This window comes from Centruroides vittatus, unplaced genomic scaffold (assembly GCF_030686945.1).
Source record: "Centruroides vittatus isolate TY-2023 unplaced genomic scaffold, ASM3068694v2 scaffold_752, whole genome shotgun sequence".
NCBI lineage: Eukaryota > Metazoa > Arthropoda > Arachnida > Scorpiones > Buthidae > Centruroides > Centruroides vittatus.
In genome coordinates, this window is record NW_027122716.1 from 3,225,156 (window position 1) to 3,247,830 (window position 22,675).

At 34.5% G+C, this 22,675-nt stretch overlaps 1 protein-coding gene across 2 annotated transcripts in view; it reads left to right on the plus strand.

Annotated features, from left to right (window-relative positions):
* LOC136989705 (coiled-coil and C2 domain-containing protein 2A-like) overlaps window positions 1-22,675 on the plus strand; it is a 64,142-nt gene that overhangs the window by 40,991 nt on the left and 476 nt on the right. For both annotated transcript variants that reach the window (XM_067287944.1, XM_067287943.1), the window contains exons 22-34: window positions 3,737-3,952; window positions 4,030-4,119; window positions 5,052-5,143; window positions 5,223-5,425; window positions 8,185-8,320; window positions 9,839-10,034; window positions 10,110-10,283; window positions 10,352-10,552; window positions 12,821-12,910; window positions 12,990-13,241; window positions 22,167-22,289; window positions 22,357-22,517; window positions 22,595-22,670. In XM_067287944.1, the coding sequence (XP_067144045.1) occupies window positions 3,737-3,952; window positions 4,030-4,119; window positions 5,052-5,143; window positions 5,223-5,425; window positions 8,185-8,320; window positions 9,839-10,034; window positions 10,110-10,283; window positions 10,352-10,552; window positions 12,821-12,910; window positions 12,990-13,241; window positions 22,167-22,289; window positions 22,357-22,517; window positions 22,595-22,670 (2,010 nt within the window). The remainder of the gene's footprint in view (window positions 1-3,736; window positions 3,953-4,029; window positions 4,120-5,051; window positions 5,144-5,222; window positions 5,426-8,184; window positions 8,321-9,838; window positions 10,035-10,109; window positions 10,284-10,351; window positions 10,553-12,820; window positions 12,911-12,989; window positions 13,242-22,166; window positions 22,290-22,356; window positions 22,518-22,594; window positions 22,671-22,675) is intronic.

The window sequence follows — 22,675 nt, forward strand, 5'->3', positions numbered from 1 at the left end:
ACCTACTAAAAACCATTTATTATTTAACAGCCATAAAAATTATATTAATATTAATGATGTCTCCAAAGTTCAGCGAATTTTTCGCAGAAAAATAACTTATCAGGAAACAGGTGCTGGCCATTCAATGAGCCACTCCATGATGAAAACAAGCTTAAGTAGTGACGTCGTCGAACGGTGCACACTCGGTAAGTAATCCTACAATTTTTTTGTTTATAGCATAGTTTATATGGATTATTCCTAAAAAATTATACATGTTTTGGAAATGTCGAGTCAAATTAGTCTAGGATCAATTAATTTTATGGAAGAAAACCTTTCAAACAGCCGTAGCCCCTAAACTGCACATGTGCCGGGCTGTGATTGGCTCATGTATTTAAGTGACTCGTACAACACGGAATTCATATAATACGGAATGTATCTATTCTGTTATAGGGCGGTCTATTGTACATTATCTTTGTTGCAGCTACATATGGAATAAATTTTAATTATAATTTTTTTTTTACATTAATTTACATTCTGATAATTAAGAAGGACCTTTATAATTAAACAAAACTTTAGCTGTGAAATATATTGTTCTTATAAACATCATACAAAATATTGATTTATCTTCTATAATTAATTGATTAATTTATAACTTTTTAACAGATGCTTCTTTACTCAATAAATAATTTTTGTGATATAATTTATAATGTATGTATATGTTCAAGATCTAGTTCTTATGGAATAGTAAATTTCAGAATATAAAGTTTCATAATGAACTATATGGATAACATTTACTATTATATATAATTTATTAGAAAAGAATATTAATACAAAGAAAACCAAATAAAAGAATTTAGATGCATAAAATGTTAATGTTACATTATTCTGTAGACTCCCTATCTTTAGTAAATTTATTAATTACCATATTTACTCACATATAAGATGAGGTTTTTATTCATTTGTAGGTGTTTCATGTTTCACGTGTTTGATGAAATACAATCTCATTTGAGGTTGTATTTCATCACAGCTTCAAATTCCTGGGTCGTCCTATACATGCGAGTGAAAGATTCTTTGTATTTTGCAAATAATTTTTGTGAACTGTGTACAGTGATACCTCGGTTTTCGTCGATAATCCATCCGAAAACAATTGGCAAAATCTGAAACTGACGAAGACCGAGGCAATTATTTCCACATGAATCAATGTAAATCCAATTAATTTGTTCTAGACACTCCAAAATACATATCAAAAACACATTTTATAGAGAATTAATATAGTGTTAAATACTAAAAGCAATAAGTAATTAACATAAAAGACTAAATAGCATAAAGATAAAAGCAATGGAATTGTTCGGCTAGACACACGGGGTAATGTCTTGTCTTGTAGAAGCAAGTTGGACATGAGCTTCTAGCCTATATTGCCCTGTGGTAAAATGTGATGTAATTGTCATGTAATAGTAGTTGTATGCATTTATGATGGTCGTATCGAGGGGAATGCCTTCCGGGAAATCCGTTTATGGGTAACTGGCCCTTATTCAGGTGTTACAGATGTGGAGAAAACCCAGAAAACTCCATGTGACCAACCTGTCCTGGCAAACCCACGACTGAACTCCCAGTGTTCAGGGAATGGAACCATTGGCCAATGGTGAGTCATCACGGGATAATGTTCACACAATGAGAAATAATGCCACACTGTGCCAGAAAATGTGTGGATCACCTTTTGTTTTAAAAAATTAGCAACGAGGTCACTTGAGCACGCCAATGAAACCTGAGGCAATTGATGAAAACCGAGACAAATTTTTTGCGAAAAAATTGACGAAAACCAAAACTGACGATAACCAAAGTCAAGGAAAATCAAGGTATTACTGCATTTGCATTTTTACCAGATGCTTACCCTCTTGTATTTAAAAACATAAGTATTTTATCTGGGTCGTTTGAATCGTTCTCTTATATTGTCAGGACTAAAGATGAATAGCAATAGGAAAAGCAAAACTTTTAAATTGAATTCCAGATTGAAATTCCAAAATCACATGGCAGCATGATATAAGTTTTAATCCATTCCCACGTGAAAACATGATTATTTGGAAATCGGAATTTGGATAAACTCATAAGTGTAATTGACGGAGAGTGGATTCTACTGTTAAGAATTGACAAAAAAATATATATATATATATATATTTCCGATTGTCTAGCTTTACATGAACAAAATATGTTGTCGATTTTACAAGATTTTTCCTTAAAGTTTAAAACACAGGTAATTTTTGCAGGACAATGTGTATTTATGTTCATTTGATATTTTACTTGTGATTAAATGAAATAAAATTAGAATTGTTTTAATAAATCTAATTTTGTTTATTTTGATCTTTAAAGTCACACCTATATGCGAGGTTGTCTTATATTCCAGTAAATACGATAATTGAACTTACTTTGAAGAGGTTAATAGAAGAAATACCGATTAATGTTTTTAAAGTTTCTTTGCTTCATCTTTAGGTTTTAAGACATATATAGACTGAGTTGACCAGTTTATGATAGAGAAAGACATACAAATGTGTGGATTAAATTTAAAACTTTCATATAAAAAATATATTTTTGAATTTACTGATTTAAAGATTTTATCCTGGATTTTTTCTTGCAATTTTGTGTAAGTATTACAAGTAAAACTGGATAAAACTTGGCACCATATTGAGAACTAAAATTAAAGAGAGTAATTAATATTTCAAACTTTAGTTTTGAGAACCATATCAAAAACTACTGTTTTACTAAACAAATGTTTAAAGGAAGTGTCAAAAAGGTTTATCAGTATTTGATTGGTACCCTTTAGAATAAGTCTGACTATTTAATAGTTTGACGTTTGGCATTTGGCAAACATTTGGCAAAGGATTAATAGTTTTGAAATCTATTAAACTTTATACAAAACTTTAAAATTACAGTAGAACCTCTGTTATCCGGACTAATTGGGGATGAAGGTAGTCTGGATAAGGAAAAATCTGGATAATTGAAAAAATAATAATAATTGACAGTGCATATAGTATGAATAATTATTTGTCTAGATTTACATATAGCTTCAATATTAAATTATTTTTTATTAAGAAATTCAAATAACGATTTTTGTTTAAAGCTAGCTGTTCCTTTTGAAGCTGCTAAATTGCAAATACTTTTAAGACATATAAGTTGTCCTGAGTTACACTCTTCTTAGCTCTCAAACCACTTCATGGCGACATCTAAGCACTGAAAAGCTTCAGAATATGTAGGACCAATATCTCTTACTTCGCAAATCTCTTCGTCTCCTCGATCTTGTTCATCTGAGGCAAATATTTCTTTAATTATTTCCTCGTCATTCAAAATTTGGAATCCAGGATCATTCGCATCGCAATTTAACCACTCGGTTACATCTTCTTCGTCACATTCGACACATATTGAAATTTGTGCTATTGCTTCCACAATGTCTCCTATACCACTTTCTACTGTTACTGGAATTTACTAATTGTCTTTTCAAAATTTTGTTCCATGCATTCCATCACGTACATACATAAACAGTGTTGCAATTCGCCAAGTGCAAATCAGCAATTTGTTTATTTTGAACAATCCGGATAATTGAAAATCTGGATAATAGAGGTTCTACTGTATATTACATATACATTTGCATATATAATTCTACATTTTTGATTGATAATGATAATTTTCTATTGATGCATTAAAATATCTCACATTTAAACTTATTTTAATTCATTCCAATAATTTCTTTTACTACATATTTCAGTATTACAATTTATATTTCAACAAATCAAATCAAAATTCAATAGATTATTTTCGTTTGGAACCACTTCAGTCAGAATTTGATTTTGTAACTGAAGAAGAGTTAAATAACAATTCACGATTTCAACTTCTTCAGCTGCGTTCTCACGAAGCACCGGAATTCAGAAATTATCATATGATACCTGCATATGAAAATGAAATTCCCAAAGATATTTTACAAGTAATTTTTAAAATTTAAAATTATAGAAAGCCATCATTGAAATTTATTGTTAAAATTTAATTGTTTAAATTTTTCAGACAATGGAACATCATCAAATACCAGAAAGAAGAGGAAGTAAAGGTGTTCCAGAAAGCCATCGAGAGAAAGCTTCAAAATTATTAAAACAGGTAAAAAAAAAGTATTTATTTTATTTTATTACAGTGGTACCTCGTATAACGTACTTAATCCGTTCCAGGTGCACGTCCGTTAAGTGAAACGTCCGTTATACGAAACGCATTTTCTCATAGAAATACATGTTAAAACATCTAATTTGTTCCGCAACATAAAATAACCGCACTGTATCATAAAAAAATGAACATGGGGGCGTTCTTTTATTCCTCCGTGTAACTCTGCACGAGCGACATCTGTTAAAAAATTCCTGCGGAACGTGTTCCTAAATTCCGGTGGGAGTGCGTGCCCTCGAACGGCAAAAACGGCCGCTTGTAGCAGTAGTTTACAATGGAAAGCAACATGGTGTCCTCCATGGCTAAGATAGTTTCATTTCCGGGTCCATTATGTGGTTTTATGAATGAGAATTTAGAAATTGTGAAAGCGCGAGTTAGTGCATGCGGTAATGTAAGTGTCTTTACAAATTTTTTTTCGAGGCTATTTTGAATGCTCTTTCAACAAATAATCCATTTTATGGTTAAATTGGGACCCCTTTTTTTGCCTTTTAAAGCTCATAGTTTAGAATTATAAATTCCTCCATCACAATACTATCGATAGGCAGGGCGCCGCCATCTTTCTTTCTTTCACCGTCGTTCCTAAATGCCTACAAACAGCAGCTCACTCCCGTAGTAGCAGAGACGCAGAGCGACCACTATTAAAGAATGCACCCATGGAGCAGTCACCAATTATTCCGGAAAGTCCGTTGTTTGCAGCCAGTCCGTTGCTCGAGTCACGTAACGGCTAAACAGAAAGTCCGTTGTTTGCAGCGTCCGTTATTTGAGGCTTACGTTATACGAGGTACCACTGTATTTTGAATTGTTTGTTTTGCTCCTTTTTATTATTAATTTTAATTTTCAAATAAATTTATTAATTTTAAAGAAAACAATTGCAGATAAGAGAGCAAGTTTTGAAAAGATTTTATGCCGCTCAGCATCAACGAGTTTTGGAAGATGTTGTAATTGAAGAAGAAGTTCCATCTATCCAGTAAAAATAATAATTGTTTATAATTTTAATTATATTATTTTACGTAATTTATTCAGGCTTTTATTTATATTTTTATCAGAACGCTTGGTTTTAGCTTGTTTTCATTAATGCAAACTCAAAGACCTCTTTGTCCTACACGAAAAGAAAGAAAGAAAATGACAGGTCAAACTGTTGCTAGCACAGATATTAATATCATTGTAACTGTGATGCATGCACTAAATGTTCCCGTCAGAGTTGATAATGATATACTAAGAGGAACTATAAAGCACTCTCTAAGTGGAAGTAAGTAAAAATTATAAAACATTCCATTTCTATTTTTAAGTCTGAAACTGATTATAATTAAGATTTATAATTTTATCAGTTATAAACAGATATTATGTAGATTTACATTGTTTATTTTCAAATCTAGATAGAAACATTCAGATGAAAAAATTATTACCAACTAGAAACTGCTCACTAATTGAAGATGTTCTCAAGGAAGAATGAAAACATTACTAAATAAAATGAACATTTTACTCCCAGAATTAGCATAAGCAGTTATTTTAAACATTTCTAATTTAGATATCTTAAAGACTTTTAATGAACATTTTAAAAATAAAAAATACATTATACTACTCACTTCCAGTGACATTTATGTTTTGAATAGGAAAAAATTATTTTTGAAAAAACTTAATAAAGCATCCCACACCTTCTATTTGTTGAGAATTCTTTATTTAATTAAACGCTAACGTTTTCAGCCTAATGGAATAGGCCATCTTTAGGTGTACTGGTATTCATATGTATTTTAAAATTGTAACGAACGTATGTTCAAACATTATACAATCAAATTTAAAATGAAAATAATGAATAAACAAATAAATAAAATAAAACATGCTAAATACACCGAAGCAACGATGATATAAATAATAAAATAAATACATAAAAAAGGCATCAAAATATAAGGGCAGGTACGGACTAAGAATTATTATATTTTAATTTTTCTTTTATGTAGAATTTCCATGCAGAAGCTAATCCATCTGCAATTGAATTAATACAACTATCCTTTAATTTACTTTTGTAGATTTTAATTTTTTTTTTGTGTAAAGCTAATGATGGAGAATGCATGGTCTTGAGTATAGTAACTTCACTCCATTTAACTACAGAGTCCTCCGCTTGAGCCATACTTGACAAAACTGTGTTGCAGTGCCCTTTATTAATGTCATACTTGTGTTCCTTAAGTCTAACAGCTAAGCTTCCTCTTGTGACTCCAATATAGTCCTTCATAATTCCTAATTGCTGATTTTCAAAGAGAATTCTATATACGCCTGCTTTTTCCTCTTTCCTAAAGCATGTCTTTGTCATTTCTGAGAATACTATACAAATTAGGAGCTCTTTTGTAAACTATTTTTGAGTGCTTTTTGTCCGATACATGAAATCATGAAACAATCATGATGTCTTTGATGTTTTCATTATAAGTGAACTTGGTGATTTTAAACTGATTTGTTTGAGTTTTTAATCTTTTACTTCCTTCATATCTTTTAATCAGGCCTTCTATTGTACTTTTTTTATATCCCAAGTTTGAAGCTATTTGTTTGATTCTGTTAATCTCCTTAATCTTGTCTAGTACATTAGAGCAATATGAATATGCCCTTCTAATGAGTGCACGAAAAGTGGACAGTTTGTATCCATACGGGTCGTTCGAGTTAGCCGGAATGTAAAGTGGACTATGTGTTGGGTTTATGTGAATATCTTGTTATGCAATCTCCTTGCAATTGGATGTCTATATTGAGAAAATATATTCATTCATGACTTTTTTGCTCTAGTTTAAAGTTTAATCCATCATTGTTGCTGTCGATTACTTGTATGAACTCGTGTATTCTCTTTTCATTTCTCTAAATAATGCACACATCATCTACATATCATTTGTAAAATACAATATCCATTCTGAATCCATTAATAATGTGTTTCTCCAAGTTGCATAGAACTAGTTCACATAATAATCCTGACATTGGACTTCCCATAGGCACCCCTTTCTTTTGTCTGAATACTTGTTTATCGAAACTGAAGGAGGACTCATAGCATACCAATTTGGCTAACTCCATCATATCATTCGCAAATGCACCAACTTCCGGTTTTTTGTGGAGCATAAATTCCATTAGAGCTTCATAACAGGATTCTATTTTTATGGATGGATATAGGGTTTCAAAATCCATAACTGACCCAACTTCTTTATCAAGTAAACTTAATTCCTGTAAATCTTTTACTACATTCATCGGGTTTTGTGCCATGAGAACGTTGTTGCTGAAATGAATCTATATAAACGTGAGAGAGTTCTGTGAGAGAAAAATTTATTTTCGGAACTCACCACTATAAGATATTTGATACTGAGTATCAAAAAAGGGCACCACAATTGATGGGAAAAAATTGGCAACATTATCATTGTTTTCAAAAATAATTTCACAAGATAAATCATAAGAATCATGGCTGATCTTGTCATAATATGAATGCCATTCTATACGTCGTCGGCAATTTTATATCCAGAATAACACGTGTGTTTGTTTTTGCCGTTTGAAGCATCCCAAGTTTAATAGTTGTGCGTTGGAATTAAATTTCTTTCCAATAAAAAAATCTCTTCTGCACATCCTAAAATGTCAGTGTACAAAATTTAGTTACATTTAGAATGCTACATATTGTTCTAGACAGTGTCGAATATCAATACTTTTATTTATACAAGATGAACATAAAGATAAAAATTAAATTTTTAATATTACAGCTTTTAATAAATGTTTTATCATAAAATTTATTAGTTTTGCCATCTTGACTTATATTTCAGTTATACATTTTTTTGGTCTTGAGAGAAAAACTTGGTCTTGGTATTTTTAGTGTTCCATTGTGTCTTTATAAATTAATCTTATATAATTATTCAATTACTAGTTGCAAATTAATAGTAATTGAATAATATTAAATGAAAAAAACAGTGATTAGATATTATTTTATATTCACTTATGTATAAACAAAATAAATAAATAATAATCTTACATAATTCGTAAAAATATTTTCAGAAGAATCTATTACCGATAGATTAAATGCATCTGTTCGTCCTTACGTTGAAGTGATGTTTCAGAGAGAGACTGCCAGAACTCACGTGAATGAAGGTCCTCATCCAACTTGGAATCAAGAATTGCATTTACCTTTTAAGTACGATTTTTCTAATTATTATTAGGTTAATTAATAAATGTTTGCAATAGGAATGAATTTATTAATTTAAATTGAAAGTTAGAAAGTATTTTTAAGATTATCTATAGTACATAGAATTGTGCAAAGTCATGTGAAAGTTGACTTTCCTTCATAAAACTTTGTTTTGTTTCAAATGGTTATGGATACAAAGCTTATATTAAAATTTGGTTAATTTGTCTCTATTTGTTTGATAGATATTGAAATTGGGAATTTTCAAAATGATTTTTAAAACCCACCATATTCAGCCAATCGGGCTAATAATAATATAAGCCATTGATCGCGTGTCAGTTTATCTGTAACGGTATGCCTAGAACGGCCACTAGGGGCACCCGTAGCCGTTATTTAAATTAACAATAAATTCAGTTTTTTGCGTTTTTGACTGCATTTTAGTAGGATATGCCATGAGAAATTCAGTATATTATTATTTTTATTTGTGATATGAATTTATTATTTATACCACGGAATGACACCACTGCTGCTAGAATGCCCACTTGGGCTACTAGTATCAGAATAAGAGATTTGGTTTGCTACGTAAAATCTTAATTATAAAATTATTGCGCAAATTGAATTATAGTTTTAAAATCGGAGATTTAACTTTATTTTCAAATTCTTTGGTTTTGGAAAAAAAAACTGATATTGTACATTTGAAAAATATACTCAAACATGAAAATACATAAATAATAAATACTTATATTAATTTTAAAGAAAATAAGTACACAGTTGAATAAATATAGAATCCCAGATATAATAATAGTAATAGACTACTTATATCTATTTTACTTCTTCAGAACATTAACTGGAATCATGTCTTACAACTTTTTTTAATTGATTTTTAATTTCTTATAATAAATGCTTATTCACGTAGTAGTATAAATAAGTACAAATCATTAGAATTTGAAATATTTTGTACCGCTTAATGAGGAACGTTGTACTTTTTCCATTCAGTAAGGAATATTAAATACAAAATAACTCCTATTTATATATTTTTGAATGTTATGTTTTAAATTTAACTGAACAGCTTTGATGGTTTCAAATGTTTTTCTAGTGAATACAGATAAAAAAAAACTGCAGAAAAATTTTACTTCAAATTGTTCTTTTAAAATATATAGATAATTTAGTTTCATCAGAAAGCTGTTTTATTTTTCTTTTTGTTCAGTCTTGCCATTTTACTTATATACTGTATTTTCACATATTAAACCTATTCACCATTACAACAATGTATGGGACTTACATTTGATAAATCTCCTTTATTTTGTCCTATCACCTCACTCACTCCACCTCTCTTGAGCTCTCTCTTTACTCTTCACAAATATCCATCACATGACCCTTTTATCAACATGCTTTATATTATTTTAATTATTAGGTTTAGTAATAGAGTAAATTAAAGAAAAAAATCTTTATTAAAATCATTATATTTGTCATCATCATCATTATATTTATCTAATATATTTACCAAATGAATTTGTTTTTTTAAACTAGAGCTCCTAGTGACGATTACTCACCTACAAATTTGGAGACTGTACAAGATATCATATATTTAAGCTTATTTGATGAAGTCGTGATAGATGTTTTAGAAGACGACAGAGATCGCGATTCCACCGTCCACACAAAAATGGAACGACATTGGCTGGGAGACCTAAAGATACCTTTTACTACTCTTTATTTGAATTCTAAAGTTAATGCTCAAAATTTGAATTTCTGGATTTCATTTGATTTATAATGTAAATAATAACTGTTAATTTATTTTTAGATTGAAGGAACGTTTAGGTTAAATGTTCCTCCTGTATTATTAGGCTACGATTATGAAGCCAGACCCTGGTTAATGAGAGGCATGTCCAATGAATTGGAAGGAAGACATACATATTTGTCATTATTTCTTACAATAGAGCCGTGCTTGCAGTTGCCAGAAGTATTCAGACAGAAGGTAAAAATTCAGCACACATATTTTTATTTATTTGTTTATATCAAATACACTATTTAAATATTTGACAGTATGAAAGCTTAGAACCGGAAAGGATTTTACAAGAAGTAGATGTCTGGGATTCCGAATTTCGCCTACTTTTTCCCGATAGGTCGATACGTACCATGGCCATAGATATTAGTGGGAAATGGATTTTAATTCCACGATATTTATGTCCACTCAAGCCTCCGGAACAAATGATTGACAGTTTGCAAGACAAAATGGAAATAATGGTAAAAAATGTTTTTATAATTATTTATTATATTCAATAAATGCATTAGATATGTTTCACAGTTGAAAGCTAAAGTAGAAGACTAACATCATTTCATTAGAAAGAGCATTGTTTAAATGCTTATTAATTTTGTTAACTTTAAAGTGATCCAAACTTTGGTCAAAGATAAGTGTGGATCACTTCAACAATTATTTGTCACAGTACAAAAAATATTGTTTATATTATATCAAATATCAGATTTGAAAGTTTCAAATCTGTAAGCATAGTTATTATATAAGAAAATAATTCTCTTTCTAATTCATCTACATATAATATAACCAATGTATCTTTCACAAATTCTATGATGAGAAATCAAGAATATTCCAATATGTGATCTCCACACATTCAAAAGGTGATGGAAATCAGAATTTCTAATGCAACAGGCAGTTCATTACAATACTCTTAGCAAAACTTTGGACCTACAACCATGCATCCTTTTTTGGATTTTTACTAAGGTGATTTGACTGTTTGACTCAAAATAGCCTATTCTGCCTTAATTTGGTGGTCTAGGTGCTTTGCGAGGACTGTCAGTCTAAGCTGCAAAGTTTGCAGAATACTGCATACCTTGCTGTTGCTGGGCCATATAATTCTCTCGAGTCTTCCTTCTTTGCACCTGTTCATTCAAGCTGAAGTGAGGAAAGCCCTTTATAGGCTCAGGTGTACTGGTCAACTTATTATCAGACATATTAGTTTATCAACGGACATGATGAAGGAAAACATGTTTACAATTCTATATGCAGTAAACTAGAACTTTTCTATAAGTTTCAAAACACCATTCTCTTTTTTCTAGCAATTTCTTTAATTAAATCAAAAGAACTAACATTTTCGGCTATTTTAAATGGCCTCCTTCAGGTTAAGCATAATTGGAACGTCGGTTAGAATATAAATAAGTTCTTTTGATTTAATTAAAGAAACTAGAAAAAAAAAGAATGTTTTGAAACTTATTGTAGGAAGACATGTTTTTTGTGGATTCTGACAGAATGTTACCCTGGTTTATGTTTGACAGGCATTACGTGTCCTGTCTGCCTTGACTGACATATGGGTAGGATAACTTTTGTTTATGGGATATAGTCTAGTTTAAAGATGGATCAAAAATTGATAGTGACACAGATGCTGGCATTTATAGGAAGCATTCAGGGAGGGGTTTTTTCATCCCACTGGGTAGGTTCCCCACTGTTTTTCAGAGTTGCTAGTTATTATTTGGTGTGTCTTAATAAGACTATATACATTGTTTCTGCCGGTCAGGCTATCTTAAAGGCATTTGACTCCTGTTGGGTTACTTCAGCACTTCTTTGGAAGTGTTGCCTGTGCCTCAGTGAACTGTCTATCAATAATAGGATCTTTCTTTTGTGGGTGCTAGGACATGAGGATGCTAGCAATGCAAGTGTTAATTTACTGGCCAAACAAAGTGCTTCATATCCCTTTGTAGGGCCTGAACCAGTCTTGATATTTCTTATAACACTTTTCTTTAAAGCTATTAAAGATTGGATACCTCCCTTCATTCTGAGTAGTGGAGGTTAATTTCTGGTTTAAAGCAGAGCAAGACTTTTGTCTAGCCTGCTCTGGGCAAACTAAATATTTCCAGTCTTTTGACAGGATTCAAGTTCACTATTTGGTCAGTATTGTGATTGACTTTGGTCACTCATAAATATCTGTGCCAACTGAAACTTTTCTCCTCAACCTCTTGCTGGTTTTGTGGATTTGCTGAGGAGATTTATATGCATTGCATTCATGAGTGTGCAGATCTCAGCTCAGTAGATTTAGTCATTTCGGTTCCACTTTGTTAAATCTGGTGAAGTCCCTCAGCTTTTTTTGTTTTTTGGAACATTTCTGCTGTCTTGTTTTTTTAGAGAGATCAGACTTCCGAACTGAACTTGTGGGGTGTACAATGGAATTTTTAGGTTAAAGTGCATTTGGCCTATTGCCCCCACTTATACAATAATAGTTCTTTACTAGAGACATCCAACTAGACTGACTAGGTTTTATATAATATTGAAGTTATCTCAATAAATATTAAGATTTTAATAAATTAAAAGTCTGTATATCTTTTACAGAGCTTTTTGATTTTTTATTTGGGTTTATCTTACATAATTATTTTGGTGACGTTCAAATAAGTTTTTTCCAAACCAATTTCTTAACAAATTGAGAATCTTTTTATTGTCAAAATAGCGTTATTTGAATGTTAATTAAGAAACATTGTATTTCTTTTATATGTTAAAAATATTTTCAGGAAACTCTTGCAAGATTTGTCTCTGTTATTCCAACTCGGTCAGACAGTGTAGTTTTCCCTGGTATCTGTGATATTTGGTCAACATGTGATGTATGTTGGAAATTTTTAAAGTTATGATTATAAAATTATAATTATTATTATTGTCATTAAGTTTCATTCTCGTCTATAGCAATTCCTTCAAATGCTGATGGGAGATGAAGAAGAACATGCTGTTTTATTGTGCAATTATTTTTTACACATAAAGATCAGAGCCATGCTGCTGTTGGGATCTGCAATTCCCGAAGGTTTGACGTCTTATGTCATTACGTGGGACGATAAAGATAACATTTGGGTCTGGAATGCTTCGTTGGGTCAACGTTTCAATATTCAAGATTCGTACAGCCCTCTTAGACATGTTTATTGTCTTATAAGTTCAGATAATGTATGTATTTTTATTATATGCTTTTTAAGACTTACATCCTCAACAAACCAAAAAGAGTTTGGAACTCTTTCAAAAAGAACTGTTCCATCGAATTTTATTTCATTTTTTTCCATCCGAAGAAGAACTGTTGGTTTGAAAACGTTAGCGAAAGCTGTATAGTTGAGTTACGCATCGTTTTTGGTTTGTTGTGGACATAAGTCTTATTTATCGCAGTGTGCTTTTGATGTTTTATTTTATATGCTTTTTATTAACTTACTCCAACTGTCCAGATAAAGTAACTCAATTTTTATCTACTTTCCAATTTCTGATCTAGTTGAAACTTTGCATACATATATATTCCCAATGACAATACATTTTTTTAAAAAATTTGTAAAAATCTGATAACATGTCTTATACATTTCTTATACAATAGACCACCTTACTTGTTATTTGGTGGCGAGTTACTATGTAAATGGTCGATGTTTGGAATCTTGTTCTAACAACAAATACATAAGTGAAAATATATCTTAAAATTAAAAGCACCATGTAAATAAATATAATTTTGATAATGAATTTTTTTCATTATGGAAATTCATCATTTCCCTTTTGGTAATCAGAATACCTTGTTCCACAAAAGCACCACAAGGTTTCCATAATTACATAACTGACAACTTTAACTTAACAATTAAAATAAAATGACAAAAGCCTACTCTACATATTTCTATTTAGATCAGCCTGATCTTTATAAACAAGATTGGTGAGAATGATGGATAAAGGATCACCTTGGATCCAGTTTAGACAAGTCAATCTGAGAGAATTGGAATAAGGTGACAATCTCAATAAAGAGAGCTATTTTGTTTTGTTTGAGTGTATTGCACATGCAATATTACTACTATGGATCTTGAAGTTTATCTGAATGAGGTTCAACATAGAAAAGAACATCCACTTTTCATTGCTCATCTTGTAAGGTAGTTTAGAGATCCGGTTCCGGTCACCATATTGTTAGGTCGTGAGTACCATCGGCTCCTGTTCGGGATACCTCATATGCATTCTACCTATTGTTTGTGGGTTGTTTCTGTTATTTTCGATTTAATGGTATCAAGTGGGTCATTTTTATGTATATTGCGTTAAAATTGGTTATTAGTTTACAAAGCTACGGGTGTTTTAGTGCTAGACCACGTGGTCTCTTTCGGTCGCTCGCACTGGACTGTTACTTTGCCTAATATTTTGTGTTTTATACCGTTGGTAGCAGACGTTCTGCGGTATTTTATCTCTGTTTTTCACTTTCCGTATTGTCAAGCGTGATATTTCTCGCTATCGTGTTTTTCGTCAGGAACAAAAACAAAGCCTTTGTTCCCTACTCCTCTGATCCTAATACGGTTGCCGACACACTAGTGTTGTACCGTGGGTTTACTCGCCGCTTCTGCAGTTTTTTTCGGCATCAGTTCTGATCCCTTGGGGTCGTAGCTTCATTTGGTCCTCGTCTGGGCCTGTGGGCCGTTTTTGTGGGCCTGTTGTTGTCATCTCCTGCTTTTCTGGGCTTATTTTACGGACTTTTCTGTTCATTACTCTGTCTGTTCGGCGTCTCTTGGTGTTTTTGTTTATTAAGCATGGATTAAGTAAACTAGCTACTGGAAAATAAACTATTAAAAAACAATAACCTTAAATTTCCAGCAATAAAAAACATTTAATAATAACGTTTTCGACTGTTTTAAACAGCCATCATCAGTTAAAACGAACTTAAACAAAAGAATGCAGAAAAAAGAACTCAAGCAATACAAATATTTAAAAATTCAAAAAAATTCCAAAGCAAAAATGCCGTCGTATATTAGAAACTAACAAACAGCGCATGCGCTAAATATTGTAGTAAGAATAAAAATAAAAAAACAAAAAATACTGTCGCAAAAATATTTCTATTACAAGAAAGAACGTTATGCATTTCGGTAAAACGACTTCCATGCCGTGGATAAACCGTCTGCATCTCTATGGTTAATGCAACCCGTGTTAACATGGGCTTTGTAGATTTCAAGCTTTTCTAGATGTTTCAGCATTTGTTTGTTGGTCGTGGCCCTAATAATAGACGCTTTGTCCCAATGAACGTCGACCTCCTGATGCTTAGCGAAAGCTGCTAGCACAGTAGTATCCAAGCTCTTATTGATGGAGTATCTATGCTCCTTAAGCCTCTGCTTTAAATGTCTCATAGTTGCACCAACGTATACCAGATCTGTATTAAATCGACGATCCTTTAAAGGTATAGAATATACCCCTGTCTTAAAACTCTGGTTCTCTTTTATCTTGTCGTTTCTCAACAGCCGATATATTGTAGGATTACGTCGATACAACAGGCCTATGTTGTTATTTCTGGCTACTTTCTTAACCATCGTGTGCAAGAAAGGAAAATAATTGAGAATCACTTTTCTTCCTTGATTCATAGGAGGAAGCTGCCGATTTTTTTGTCTTCCGATATTTGTCGATAAGCCTATCAATCTCCTTACTCCGATAACCGTGTTGTAATGCTGCAGTGCGAATGTAACTTAATTCCTTATCGGTGTCAATAACACTGGTGCAATGTGTGTAAGCACGCTTGATCCAAGCATGAAAAGCTGCATATTTAAAATTCATCGGATCGAAAGAATTTTTTGGTATAATTATGGGCTGATAGCTGGGTTTTCTATAAATGTCCGTCCATATCTGACCCTCCTTACATGTGATTGAAAGATCAAGGAAATTTACATTAGAAGCACTTTCTTGGTCAAGCCCTAAAGTCAAACCATATGGGTTTTTGTTGATTTCTTGAAGGAAATGCGGAGCGCTAGTATCATTCTTCCAAAGGATGAAAACATCATCCACATATCTTGTATATAAAACAATTTGATGTTGAAAGATGGGTATGATCTTGTTTTCCAACCGACATAATACAAGCTCACATAAAATAGAGGACATAGGGCTCCCCATAGGCACCCCTCTTTCTTGCAAATATGTTTCATCTTCAAATTCGAAAAACGATGTGTAACATATTAAATTTGCAAGCTCCAAAATGCTGGTATGGTATTTCGCTGCATTATCTATATTAGCAAAAAGAAAGTCTCTCAGCTCACAAAAACAGGGCGGCAGCCTTATAGATGGAAACAAGGACTTAAAATCCATTACTGTCATATATTCCTTATCCTTGAGTGTAATGTTGTTGAGCTTTTCCACAAGCTGTACTGCTGTTTTTATAGCATAGGGGTACTTTCTTTTTGCTAATATAGATAATGCAGCGAAATACCATACCAGCATTTTGGAGCTTGCAAATTTAATATGTTACACATCGTTTTTCGAATTTGAAGATGAAACATATTTGCAAGAAAGAGGGGTGCCTATGGGGAGCCCTATGTCCTCTATTTTATGTGAGCTTGTATTATGTCGGTTGGAAAACAAGATCATACCCATCTTTCAACATCAAATCGTTTTATATACAAGATATGTGGATGATGTTTTCATCCTTTGGAAGAATGATACTAGCGCTCCGCATTTCCTTCAAGAAATCAACAAAAACCCATATGGTTTGACTTTAGGGCTTGACCAAGAAAGTGCTTCTAATGTAAATTTCCTTGATCTTTCAATCACATGTAAGGAGGGTCAGATATGGACGGACATTTATAGAAAACCCAGCTATCAGCCCATAATTATACCAAAAAATTCTTTCGATCCGATGAATTTTAAATATGCAGCTTTTCATGCTTGGATCAAGCGTGCTTACACACATTGCACCAGTGTTATTGACACCGATAAGGAATTAAGTTACATTCGCACTGCAGCATTACAACACGGTTATCGGAGTAAGGAGATTGATAGGCTTATCGACAAATATCGGAAGACAAAAAAATCGGCAGCTTCCTCCTATGAATCAAGGAAGAAAAGTGATTCTCAATTATTTTCCTTTCTTGCACACGATGGTTAAGAAAGTAGCCAGAAATAACAACATAGGCCTGTTGTATCGACGTAATCCTACAATATATCGGCTGTTGAGAAACGACAAGAAAAAAGAGAACCAGAGTTTTAAGACAGGGGTATATTCTATACCTTTAAAGGATCGTCGATTTAATACAGATCTGGTATACGTTGGTGCAACTATGAGACATTTAAAGCAGAGGCTTAAGGAGCATAGATACTCCATCAATAAGAGCTTGGATACTACTGTGCTAGCAGCTTTCGCTAAGCATCAGGAGGTCGACGTTCATTGGGACAAAGCGTCTATTATTAGGGCCACGACCAACAAACAAATGCTGAAACATCTAGAAAAGCTTGAAATCTACAAAGCCCACGTTAACACGGGTTGCATTAACCATAGAGACGCAGACGGTTTATCCACGGCATGGAAGTCATTTTACCGAAATGCATAACGTTCTCTCTTGTAATAGAAATATTTTTGCGGCAGTATTTTTTGTTATTTTATTTTTATTTTTATTCTTATTCTTACTACAATATTTAGCGCATGCGCTGTTTGTTAGTTTCTAATATACGACGGCGTTTTTGCTTTGGAATTTTTTTGAATTTTTAAATATTTGTATTGCTTGAGTTCTTTTTTCTGCATTCTTTTGTTTAAGTTCGTTTTAACTGATGATGGCTATTTAAAACAGTCGAAAACGTTATTATTAAATGTTTTTTATTGCTGGAAATTTAAGGTTATTGTTTTTTAAGCATGGATCTACAGAGCGACATGGTCTCCCAGGACACCCTAAACTACAGCTTTTCAGAGGAGGACTACAGATCATAAATACTCAACTGGAGATTATCCTTTCCGCAATCCCTCCTAATTGTAATGGGTCGATCAACCTAGCTGCTAGGACCACGGCCCGGGAAGCTGCGATTAAGATGCAGTCCTCAGCGCATCAGATATTTGGTATTATTCTGGCTCTCAGGGAAAAAGGAAGGCAAACCCTTCCTCCTCCCCCTACCATGTCTTACTCTGAAGCGGTTAGAAAACCGCCCAAGGTACAAAGCAGAACAACAAAACTCATCAGTGAAAATTCTGCTATCTACAAAGGGGTAAGGAATCCCAGCTGCCCGGCTCATAGTGTCATTGTCTCAGCGATCACGCAACTGGATCAGCCAAAGCCTGTTCCTGAGGAACTAATGTTGACTATACAAGACTCAATCTGCCCCAAGGAACGTGGTAACTTGGTCTAGAGGTGGAGAGAGTTAGGCCCCTTAGAAGTGGGGACATTTGCATAGACCTGCAATCTGGACAGGATGCTGACAAGCTAAAGAAGGCTATTACAGAGTTGGCTCCTTAGTGAAAGGTATCAGGGTTGTGGATAAAGTTCAAGGAAAACCAAAAGTAATCCTAGTTAACATACCGAAAAGCATGGAAGATCAGGAAATACTTGAATTGCTATGCAGCCAGAATAGATTAATAAAAGATAGCTACTGCAAAGAGGAATTTCACAAGGAAATAAAGCCAATAAGATCCCTACATTCCAAAAAGGGCAGCCAGTTTAGGCACCTGATTATTTCTGACACCTAAACTAAGAAACATTATGATGGAGTTGAGGAGAGTATCAATAGACTGGTGTTCTATCTTGGCTGATGATTATATCCCGGTCATAAGGTGCTACAAGTGCTGTGGGCTGGGACATATGTCCAGCACCTGCCCAGACCGCCAGAGATGTAGCCACTGTGCCCGTAAACACTCCTTTACGAATTGTGACCGGGTAGGCAAAGAACTGAAATGCACAAATTGTCATGCCATGAACAGGGCCCTTCCCGAAGGAAAGCAAGTAATGACCAATCACAATGCTTTCTCAAATCAATGTGCCTGTCTTCTTAAATATTGAATTAGACAAATCTCAGCCACAATGTATGAATAATTAGGTACTTCTTTGGGTTCTCTACTATTTCCTGTCTTTCCAGTCCTCCATTATGGACAATAAGGATACCATATTTACAAGCAAGCTGCGGATTCTTCAGATAAATCTGCAACGGTCTAAAGCTGCCAGCACTGAGGCCCTCCATGTCTCGATGGAAGAGGGTATTGATATTCTTTGTATACAGGAACCTTACCTGGTGCAGAGCAAAGTGGCCCTTTTTGGTAATCTTCATGTATACACTTCCCTAAACTCTAGTATTCCCAAGACTGGGATCGTGATATGCAATAACAACATCAATACAAGGTTGGTTCAGAACCACTGTAATAAGTACTACACCGCTATTGCTGTGGAGCTTACTGACATTACTCTATATATTATATCCTTCTATTGCTCCCCGTTGGAATTGCTGGAGCCTGCCCTGCATCTTCTGGGTCAGACCACCAACATGTTGGTTGGCAAAAATGTTTTCATCTGTGGGGACTTCAATGCCAAATCGCTGATGTGGCATAGCCCCAGCAAAGATCCCAGAGGCAGAGCTGTGTTGGAGTTGATGGCTGTAGCAGGCCTTCACTCAGTCAACACGAGCCCGCTTCCCACTTTCTACTCAGACGCAGGCGAAAGTTGGGTGGACATTTGCCTGGCCAACGATAGCATCATGAGTCAAGGTCTAAAATGCAGCACAGTGGACCGTCAAACTGCCAGCGATCATAGACACATCCAGACAGAGTTGTATGGATTTCAAGTACAACGTAAAATCAGTATAGCTCATAGGACGATCTGGGAAAACTTCGAAAATACCCTGAAAAATATTTGGGCTCCTCCCGAAATAATCAACATCACTACACATGTAGAAGTTGACAACATTGTCACGACTCTCCAAGACAAGATTCATTCTGCCTACTGGGCTTCTACTACCGTCAGAGTATTAAAAAAGGATACTCCCTGGTGGAATTGGGACCTAAACTGCAAGAGAAAAGATACAAGAGCCGCCAGGCGGAAGTTCAGGCGTGAGACGGACTATGCAAGACGAGAAATCCTTCGTCAAGACTATATCAATACTCTCAAGGTGTACAAAAAGGCTATAAACCAAGCTAGGACAGAATCTTGGAGGAAGTTCTGCACAGAAGCAAGTAAGGATCCCTGGTCGGCTGCACATTACATTGCGGCCAAGAAGGGGAGAACCCTCAACCTCCCTCCTACCCTACAGTCCAGCAACGGATCACAAGAATCCATCTTTGACACGCTCAGGACAATCTACACCAGCCTCTTCCCCATAGATGAACCATACCTGGACACTCCATACCACAAGGTAGCTAGGGAGAACTCCCTCTGGGACAGTAACACCACTGATGACCCTCCTTTCACCACGGAGGAGATTGCCAAAGAATTTGATCGGATCAATACCAGGAAGGCCCCGGGCCCGGATCATATTATGGGTCTGATGGCTAAGCATGCCTTCAGGACTATCCCCACCACCTTCTCCACCCTGTTTAACAAATGCCTGGGGTTGGGATACTTCCCAAGGATTGGAAGAAGGCATCTATCAAGCTCATCCAAAAATCCCCTCAAGATCATATCACCTCGCCCAACAGCCTCAGGCCAATCTCTCTCCTCCCAGTCATTGGGAAAATTTTGGATGCCCTTCAAACTAACCGGGTCACCTACCACTATGAACACAAAGGGCTGATAAATCACCATCAGTATGGATTTAGGAAGGGTAAGAGCACGATCCATGCCCTTGCCAATCTTGTGGCATATATTAAGAAAGCCAAGAAAACTAATTGGCACACCCTTATGGTCTCCCTGGACTTTAAGGGTGCTTTTGATCATGCCTGGTGGCCAGGAATTCGGAATCGCCTCCTTGATTCTGGCTGCCCAAAAAATGTGTATAATCTTCTTAGCAGCTATCTGTCTGAGAGGCAAGCCAGCAGTATATACAATGGGCAGGTTATGCACAGCCAGGAGATTAACAGAGGGTGTCCCCAGGGGTCAAAGGCTGGACCCTTCCTCTGGAACATACTGCATAACAGCATATTTGATATGGTTAGGCATGCCCCTACCTCCCTAGACCCACTTATTCAGGCCTACGCTGATGACACAGTCATCTTGTTGTCTCATGCCAACCAAATGCTTCTCCAAAGAGAAATGAACAACCTCCTACTGCACATCACTATCTGGGCCAATGAGAACAAGTTAGTGTTAAATACCAAAAAGTGCACTGGCATTCTCTTTCCCAGGTCTAATCCCCTGGCCAGAAAACTGTCTTTGACCATTGATGGGAACAGGATTAAGATCAATGACTGCATTTATTACCTTGGCATCAACATAGACAACAAACTCAACTGGACTATGGATATTAAGGAGATTTGTGACAGGGTCACTAAGGCAGGGTATTCCCTCAGGTCCATTTCCAGGAATACTTGGGGGCTTGACTCCCAGGCCTCTAAAACCATTTTCATGGGAGCTATGGTCCCAGCCCTCACTTATGGGTGTGAATTAGTAGACATCCACGAACCATACTACAAATACATCCCACAGACAGTATTGGAAAACAACACGCACAAAATGTACTACGACAGAGCCATAATCACAGATAAAACAATTTACCACAACAGACCAGACATCACACTCATTGACAAACACAATAAAATCACATACATTATAGACATATCCATTCCAAACACTCACAATATACAAAACGCATGCACGGAAAAAATTAGCAAGTACACAGAACTCGCCCAGGAAATAAGGCATCTGTGGAGGATGGATAGGGTGCTTATTGTACCTGTTGTTCTCTCCTCTACAGGTGTCATACCACACATACTACACAAAAGCCTGGGCACATTGGAATTGAATAGAAACACATACATCACACTGCAGAAAGCCACTATATTGAATACATGTCATATTGTGAGAAAATTCCTGAATACAGACACACACACTGATACACTTCTTTAATTTCTGTTTTGGTTACTATGCCTTGACTCTGGTCCGGCATAGTACACAGCCACTGGTGTTAACCGAGTATATCTCACTTAACCCAACATGATAATGATAGTTCATCATGTGACTGATATTTCTTTCTTCTATTCAGATTTGGGCTAACATCCAGAAAACAGATATTCCTTCTCAGATGAATTTCGATCTGAATTTGACCAAAGACTGGCGGCCTTTTTTCCGTCGTAATTTTCCTAATCCCGGCTTAAACACTATTCAGGTAATTTAAACGTGTTTCGATAACCGAACAAGAACGACAAACTTACCTTTATTTTCTTTTTTTTTAGTCTTCCAATTTAAGTTATTCTCCTGTTGATCTGCAGTTTGCACAAAAGTTACAAGAAGAGTTAGAAATTATGTTAAAAGATAGCATCATGAAATGGAGACGACGATTTCGCACTTCATGGAATAGACATTGCATGCAAGCGTTACGCAATATTTTACCTCGGTAACTAATGGTTTTTTTAATGCTTCATAATTTACACGAGTAACATTTTAATTTTCAGAAAAAAATATTACTTTTAGATTAGAAAAAAATTTTGGAAGAACAGCTAGTTTAGAATCCTTAAGAGAACTTGAACAGATTCTAACATCATATAAGGTAAG